At 37.0% G+C, this 9180-nt stretch overlaps 1 protein-coding gene across 7 annotated transcripts in view; it reads right to left on the bottom strand.

Annotated features, from left to right (window-relative positions):
* Positions 1–9180, bottom strand: part of LOC144968073 (high affinity 3',5'-cyclic-AMP phosphodiesterase 7A-like) — a 300950-nt gene that overhangs the window by 45946 nt on the left and 245824 nt on the right. The window contains exons 1-2 of one of the 7 annotated variants that reach the window (XM_078906092.1): positions 1182–1434; positions 822–986 (exon numbers count right to left, since the gene is read on the bottom strand). The exons of 3 other annotated variants lie outside the window; for them this stretch is intronic. In XM_078906092.1, coding sequence (XP_078762218.1) covers positions 822–867 — 46 coding nt within the window. In that variant the 5' untranslated portion in view covers positions 868–986; positions 1182–1434. Of the gene's footprint in view, positions 1–821; positions 1435–4907; positions 5003–6203; positions 6436–9180 lie in introns of those variants that run through there. 3 more of the 7 variants (XM_078906076.1, XM_078906069.1, XM_078906083.1) reach the window with 3 other exon arrangements.

A 9180-nucleotide genomic window follows, 5' to 3' on the forward strand; every position in this document is an offset into this window, starting at 1 on the left:
ATTACCGAATGCAATTATGGGCTTGATTTAACATCGTTGTGATGGACAATTTAGTAAATTGATTTTTCCATTACAGTTCCATAACACGGGAAAGTACCAGGTTTGAGAATTTTAGACAAGGGTCATTTTACTCTATCGAGATTTGAAGGGCGAATTTCATGGACAATTATTTTTTAAAAAATGTTTTTAGGGAGGACAGCAGAACAGACGAGCATTCTTTAAAAAGGATAAATACCAATCTGTTACTGTCCGTTCGAACAAAATCAACCAGCATAAACTTCGACTTCTGTGGCTCTGGAGGAGAAGGACTACTACCGACGTGCACTTATTTTCAGGTCTGATAACCTAACTTGTTGTGGGCTTATTGTTGTAATGGAAATACTCTCAGACCTTCCAAATAATATGTTCATACCTCAACTACTACCTTTAAGACTGTTTGCGATTACAACTGGGCTATTCCATAAAAGAAATGTTACAATCGCCTCAAAATTCCAAATTTAATTTAATTTAATTTACTATGTGGTATATGTGTTATGGGGGAATTACGAAAGTTCCATTCTCTTAAATGAGAGTTGGTCCCCTTAGTATACCACGTGACCCCGGCGGCCATCTTGATATTGCCTTATTGTTTTGATTAAGAAGTCTGTTCAGTCTGAGACAATAGGTCAAATATATGTTTAACATTTTTGTGCAATTGTGTGTAACAGTAAACATCTAATCTATTGACATCCACAACAAAATCACAATTGTCAAATTAAAAAAAAAAAGAGAGAGAAAAAAGTCTCCATTCATTAGAGAATATACATTAATTCTATTTTTACCTGGAGACGGGTGCGGAGTAAAGAAACCAGAGGACGAAAGCAACATATTCCATATATTGTTATAATCCTCAGAAAAGCTTTTAAAAAAGAGGGGGAAATTTCACTCAAGCAACATAATAGCAGATATCACCACGATGAAAATCCTCTTCTGAAACATTTCACGAACTGCGAATAAAGATTTCTAAACGTTTTAACATGTTAACTGACGTAATCTGGAACTACGTATTTAAAAATTTGGTCAGAAATTTCGTCCTTCAAAACCTCACGAAGTCTTCCTTAAGTTCTAGGTTTGAGAGTTTCTGGCCAAATTTTGAAACGCGTATTGTCCAGAGTACGGCAGTTGACTGGTTAATAACAAACCCAAAAAGAGGCAAATATTGGAGTACATATTAAGTAATACATATTTCTATGCGGAGTTAATGTGCCTGTTATTATTCACAATAAGCATGGAAATGCGTCACTGTAAATACACGCCTGTTTAGATAGTATAAGCCCATATACGCTACAAGGGACACACCATCAGACAATATCAAAAAGCGATTTTCATTGCAATCACACCAAAAAAAACAACAATTACCTAATACATCGATAAATTAAAATGACTGAGGTCAATTTAATCTTTTGAATTTTATTATTAAATCAATATTATTTCAAAGAAATCTCGAGTTTTTAGTATTTTTTTTTTACAGTTCTAACATCTTAATCAACAGGTGTACATAATGAAGTAACAATTCTTGGGCCAAATTAAAACAAAAAGCGTTTAGTGGTTGCAAGGCAGAACGCAGATTAAACGGCTTAGTCAATTAACAAGATAATGTGTATCTAAAGATAAGTGATTTTGACGTCAATGATAATGTCCATCTTATCATTGAATGCAACATCGACACAGTCAAATTCAAGAAACAATTCATTCATTCATTCATTCATTCATTCATTCATTCATTGAAATGAAGTAAGTAAAAAACAATGGGACGATAGTTGATTCTCAAAAGAATTTGAAAAAGAAACAACAAACAAACAAAAGCCCAACTTATCTCGTACTTCTAAGAAAGTCTAGGGAAGTATTTTTACACAGTGATTACATACCTGTATGTAGTAGTAACATATCAATATATCTACAAATCCATTACAACGGACTAAAATAAATAATTATTCTTTCCTTTTTTAAACTCTCTTTATCAGGTTTCCCCCCCGTATCTTTCGGTGCCAGATTATAATGCCTCGAGACGGCATCAAGTTCAAGTAGATGCTGAAATCAAAATTTTGAAAAATCCGGCTCAAATCATACTTTTTTCATCGGTGAGAATGGACAGTTTCATTCGCAGCAAAAGACTGAATTTCTGTTCATTTTAAATAAAACAAAATCCCTTTATTCACCCCACAGAGGAAATTTGTCTTTAGGGCCTATTCCAAGGGAAGACAGGAATAACACAGGCGTCAGCAACAATGCACGTCTGACCGGTAATCGGCTGGTCTGAGGTTCGATCCCCAGTCGAAGAAGACTGATTTTTTGAGATGGTTTTTTTCTTGTATTTTTCTTTCTTGCTTTGTCTGGTACCTTCCATACACACTTGTTCAAATAATAATTATATGACATTAGACCCCACGTTTACAATTATTTTTAAGGTGTTTATAATTTTTTGGGGGGAACACCCTGTAGATGTACAAACAGTACCTTCTACATGTATCAATTTTGGTCTTTGCTATTTTCTTTCGTTCTTTTACTTATTTTTTTAATCATGGGGTTTCAGATAAAGACAACATCGGATTCTCGTCAGATCAGGCCAGGTCACCCAATCATACCAAATCAAAGAACGTTTACTGTGTTGTCATTTAAAAATAGGATGTCACTTCATAAAGAAAACTATTTAGAATTGAAGAAAAGTTTTTCGCATCTTAAATGTATCGACCCGAAGCCGTTTGAGAAGAATCTGGTGTTGAATCAAGCTATTAAAATATCTCTTAGGATTTAATCAAGGATATAGAATCAATAGACAGGAGAACCTCAGGGTGATAAGTATTTTATTTTACCATGGATTTAAGCCAGGACTTATGAGGTTGTGCGATGTTGGGGGGCGTGGCGGAAGTACGTGTGACCCCTGGGTGAACGACGGGTCCGGTACCGAGCGCGAAATGGCTGAGTAAAGAGTTAATCTGGTCGAAGATTAAAAGCCGCATTCTGCCTAATGACGCGCACAGATCAATACTGCCGTACTCTCTGGACAAAAAAACACATTTTATAAATTTTGGCCAGTAAACTAAACCTTCAAATATCGGTCGATTAAAATGACCCTCGTCTGATAAAAAAAAAAACTTGTAAACCTTTGACTTCATTGAAGTCCCAGAAATGACAGATCTTTGACAAGATGTTAAGTCCTAGGTTTTGTGAGTCTTTGATCGTATGAACATCATTTTAATCGCTCGATGTTTTTGAAGGACTTGGTTTTTTTTTTGGATAATAATGTGTTTTTTTTCTCCCAGAAAACAACAGGCTACTCTCGACTTTCAAGTGGCTCTGCTTTTTCTTTTCATTCCAATCTTAATTTATGTTTGATTTTCTCCGCACTTCATTCGCTTCTAAATATGGTTACCGGTTCAACGATGGAAGGTGGTTGCTATCGTTTTGTTGTTGTTGTTGTTGTTTTTTAAAAATCTCTTCTCTTTTTGTTTCTCATTTTAACGTCCCTTGTGACATTTTGTCCCACCAAGAATCACATCAAAAGTATCGATCCAAATGATACTTCAACACAGCTCAATATCGGTTCCGTCTAACGAACCCTGCGGTGGGAAACGAGCGGGTAATTGCTGATGGAATGGGGAGAAAGAACCGGGTTTTATAGGAGCATGGAGATGTGTCTGACTCTCTTGTTATTTGTGACTTAGTTGCTGATGTGTTTTTCAACACCCTTTCTTAGGTTGCATCGATGTCATTAAAAAAAAAGAACAAAGTTGTTTTATGCAGATTTGTCATCGAACCCAACATACTTAATAATTAAACAAGATAGGGCAGAGAAAAAAAAACAACAACACTTGAAACTAAACAAGAATGGGTGATATTTCATCCATTTGACCTCGATATCACATTAATCCAATCACAGATTTCTATTAAGAAAAAATGGTCGATCATGTTTTATATTTACTTGCATGCACAATTGAAGATCGTCAACCAGTTAACTGTCATACTTTGGGAAGACACCTATTTATAGATTTGGCCAGAAAGTTCGTCATTCAAATATCGATCAATTTAAATGACCCTCATCTTGGAAAAAATTCCCAAACCTGGTACCTCGCGCGTAAAATAAACTTCTGTTTCTGGGAGTCTTTTTTACTGGTATATTTCTTTCTGTTTTGTCTGGCACTGTTTCATACACATCATTTCAGACTTTAGTCTTACGTCGGTACCGGTGTCTGCTCCCCGATTTGTCACTTTGATATCATACCAAAATAAAGAGACAGTAAAAGCTGGGTTAGTAATCGAGTTCTCTGTTTGTAAATGTGCTGCCTTACCCACTCGGCCACCTCGACTCCACTACTTAAGATGTCGATTACAGCCTCCTCGTTTCATTTGATGGACAAGTTGATTTTCATATAGTCTGTGTCAAATAATATAGAAAAAGTCATGTTTTATTTCAAAACCTGGCATCTTACAGGGGATTGACATGTCTTGGCCAAATATCACAAAAACCCCTCAATAATATGGAAAGCAAAATGTTTTGAAATCCACTCTGAATGACATTATAATGTATAAGATGTATAAGATGTATAAGCTGTTGATGTCACATCATTGTTTGAGCGAGTCCATTTGATAGCCTTCGAGTGCTTATGTCTACCTTTGTAAACTTTAATAGTCTATAGGAATTTAATGTTACGCAAACGATTTAGACTATAAGATGAGTTTGTAGAACTACTTTTTTCCACTGACCGATGAGGGTAGATGCATGAATACACAATACCCACAAGGGCGTGCCATCATCGTAAAGGAAAGACTAAATTTCCTACACTGTCATCGCTTTTAAACCACAAATTATCTGACAATGAGGGAATTACGATACTCAATTTAATGCAAACAATAAGTACGCTGAATACCTTGTGTTATAAATCCTCGACATTGTATTTTCATCATGTGAGTGGGTTGGCAACACAGAATGGACAGAACCATATTACAGTCGATAAGTATTTGACTAAACCAATGGATCTCGTGTCCTAGGTTTGGGAATTTTTTGTCAGGAACAGGTGATCTTATCCAACGATATTTGAAGGACGAGTTTTCTGGCCAAATGTTTAAATACGCGTCTTTCCAGAGTACAGCAGTTAACTGTAAAAATGCTGTCTCCCTTAAAACACCATTAGACATTCGGCAGCAGACGTGAGCAGATCTAGACGCTCTGAGAGGTCAATTCCAAAACGGCGTCCCTCAAAAAATTAATGAACAATTTTATCAGCCAACGGGGTTTGTAAGATTCTCTTCTGAATGAACGTATTTTGGGGGAGGCCTTCCGCACATTCCTCGGGCTAAGGGAAACAACCCAAGTATTCCTGAAACCAATCCTAAGAAATATAAAAAATAAAACCTATTTACCTTTAACTAACCCTAATAGGAAAACAAAAACCCTTGGACCTTTCCTAAGACCTATAACTAACCCAAATAGAAAAAAAAATCTCGGACATCGAGCTGATCTTAATAGAAAAAAACCCCATGGGACTGCTTTGCACTACCTTTCAATACTTCATCTAGAAAATGCCGGAAGAAAACAAAAAACAATGGTCATATTAGGAGATTTTAAACTTTTACCAATCAATCAAGGTTTGTTCTACAGCTTTTAAAATGCTAGTAAAATCGACAACTTGAATAAATTAACGTCTCACACAGTCAAAATAACAATATAAAGTGGAGCTACCTCGAGAAACGTGCGGTGGGTTTCCCCAAATAGAAATGTTACAATGATGTATTTACAATATAAATCCCATTTTCAGCGGCAGGTACGTATTATTACACAAACATAATATCGGATTGAGCAAAATATTGAACAAACAAAAAAAAAAAGAAAAAAAAAAAAGAAAAAAAAAAAAAAAAAGAGAGAGAGAGAGAGAGAGAGAGAGAGAGAGAGAGAGAGAGAGAGAGAGAGAGAGAGAGAGAGAGAGAGAGTGAAACGCAGCTTCAATAAAATTAAACAATAAAAATAAAATAACTTTAATAAAAATTAAATCCATACAACTCGGAGAAAAGGTCTCCCCAGAGGAGTAGAGACATATTCTCCTATCCTTTAAAATTGTTTTGTTGTTGCTCATTTCAGTTCAATACTTTTCACAGTCCACAGTTTTTAGCAGCTTAGCATTCTTTTTCATCATTTATTGTTCCATATGATTACGACTAACACTCACCACAGGCAAAAGTAAAATGGCGATAAAGACACTGAGAGTCTTTTCCGTCTTTCATTCTTAGGTGGCACTAACTTATTGATCACAAGTCCCATCACATTTTCCCAATTCACTGAACCGGATGGCACTGTGATAATGCGTTCAGAAATGGTGCTAGTTAGATCATTGAATTGCCCATCGGAAAATTCCCGATTGCCACGTTTGTCTTCTCTTTTTTTTTTTTTTTTTTTTTTTGGAAATGGAGGGGGGGGGGGTGAGGGGTGGGGGGGGGGGGGTGAACCAAAATGACTATAAGATTAGCTTGCTAGATGGGACATTGGGCAAATTGCAAATCTTACTGCTAGAATCTCCACATGGTTTGAAAGATAATAATCATGACATATGTAAATTTCTTTGTGGACCAGAAAAGAGAAGGTAGACACGGCCAAGGAACAGCTGAAGGCGTTCTACTTTGTGGCCGTACTCTGAGGAAAAGCGTATTGAACATTTTGGCAAGAAAACTCGTCTTTCAAAAATCGATCGATTAAAATGAACCTCTTTTTGTAAAAAAAAAAAAAACAAATCTCAAACCTGGGACTTCTGGAACTTCCGCGAAGTCATGGGTTTGAAAGTTTTTTTAGAAGATGAGGGTCATTTTAATAGATCGATATTTAAAGGACGAGTTTTCTGGGGAAATTTTCAATACGTGCTTCCTCAGACATCAGCAGTCTGGTGGAAATAGAGGAATAGTTCCACCTGGAGAGAGCTGGTGAAGATGGCCCTGGAGGAAGTTGGATGGAGAAAAGTTGCTGATGGTCTATGCTCCATGGAAAGCCTAGGGGGTTTTGTAAGTAAGTAAGTTAGTAAGGAATTAAGTGGGTAAGTAAGGCTGTAAGGAAGTAAGTAGATAAGAAAGTAAGTAAATGTAAATTAAATTTAAGTCTAATGATCAAATTAACATATGTGGACAATGTGTGGCCCATCAATGGAACATCCAGTGCGCCCGTCGTTACTTATTCTTAAAAATGTATTTAAAAATTGAGCTTTTTATATAGCGCAATATCCACTAAATGTGCTCAAAGCGCTTTACTAAGGGTCCCAACAGCAACACGTAACATGTAGAACGAGACATGACGCCTGTTACGCGATCTTACATTTTTTTTCCGACAGGGACAACGCTGTTAACGGTCAGGTACTAATTTTACACCTGAGTACGGTGAGAGAATGTGAGTAAAGAGCATTCTCCAATAACTCAACTATGCCCCGTGCGAGGCTCGAACACAGGACCGTCCGACCCGAAAGAGAGTGTCATAGCAAAAGACCACATCACCGCTGAAGTTTACATTAACCGCTGTTTTTTTATTGACACGAAGAACAAAATATATAATAAGTATCGGTTACGTATTGATTGGATTTCAATCTTTCCTCATCTCAGAGCAATAACATAGCAGGGAAATATACATTTCAATACTAGGTTTGTCCAATTTAATTTATCTATCGCGCCCTGTCAACTTTGGGCTGAAAAATTATATTGGAGGAAAATGCCTAATTAATGAGTCTCTGAACACAAAACAAATGAAGACAACAGAGTCTCAAAGGCAATTCTTTCATATCGATTCACACAGACTCTCTCTCTCTCTCTCTCTCTCTCTCTCTCTCTCTCTTTCTCTTTCTCTCTCTCTCTCTTTCTCTCTCTCTCTCTCTCTTTCTCTCTCTCTCTCTCTCTCTCTCTCTCTTACACTCTGCTCTTTGTTTAACTTTTTAAAAAAACAACTTGAGCTTTTATAAAGAGCAACATCCACTAACTGTGATCAAAGCGCTTTACAAGAGGTCCCAGACAAAAAAAAAAAAAACAACACGTAACATGTAGAATAAGACATGACGCCTGTTAGTCGATATTACATTTTTTTCAGAGACAACGCTGTTAACAGCCTGGCACTCCATTTTACACCTGTGTACGGTGAGCGAACGTGAGTAAAGAGCCTTTTCCAAGGACTCAACTATGCGCTGAGCTAGGCTCGAACCCAGGGCTTTCCGATCCCAAAGCAAGTGTCATACCAGTAGACCACGACATGGTTTCTCTCCCCCTACCCCTCCTTCTCTTTCTCTCTATCTATCTCTCCTTCCGTCTCTATCCCCTCCGTCGCTTTGTTTTCTCTCTCTCTCTCTCTCTCTCTCTCTCTCTCTCCCTCTCTCTCTCTCTCTCTCTCCTCCCTCTTCTCTCTCTCTCTCTCTCTCTCTCTCTCGGTATGAGCTCTGTAATAACTATTTCAATCACATCACGCCCACCTCAGAATTCTATGTCTAATTCATAATCTGTAAACACAGGATGACGGCTGGAAACTCGGAAAGTCCACAACACTTGGCTTTGTTCAATAAACTAATGCCTACATTATCTTTATTTATCCATTGTTATAATATTAGTTTTCCATAAATAAAAACAATTTGAGCTCTTAGCAGATAAATATGTCGCCTTGAAACGGTATCATGCCGGGGTGGTTTAAATGCTAAATTTTTTGTTTGTTTGTTTGTTTGTTGCTTTAGGTCTCTTCCAACACAATTGAGGTTATATGAGAGACCGCTGAAACAAAAAAACAAGCAATCTAACAAAAATAGTACAAATGTAAATCAAAATCATAACCTTAAGATATCATAAGCTAAATTATAAATAACCAAGAACAAACAGGCAGAAGATTTACAGAAAAAAAATATCCCCTGTCAAAAATACAATCACAAACCAAAGAAGCAGGATAGGCTAGTAAAGAGAAGAAGAAACGACATCACTATCGGATCGTACACCCATGCGAACATCATAGGTATATGATTCAAGGGTGATGCTCCCATCCAACCACCCGCAATGCTAAATTTGAACTTATGGTAAAATGTATTATATGAGAGGAGGGATCTCGATATCTGAGTTGGTAGAGCACTCGCTTCTCACCCAAAGGGACCGTGGTCGATTCTCGGCCAGTCGAGGTTTGTTGTTTTTTTTCTAACCACC

This window comes from Berghia stephanieae, chromosome 1 (assembly GCF_034508935.2).
Source record: "Berghia stephanieae isolate SIO BIC M18660-M18661 chromosome 1, UCSD_Bste_1.3, whole genome shotgun sequence".
NCBI lineage: Eukaryota > Metazoa > Mollusca > Gastropoda > Nudibranchia > Aeolidiidae > Berghia > Berghia stephanieae.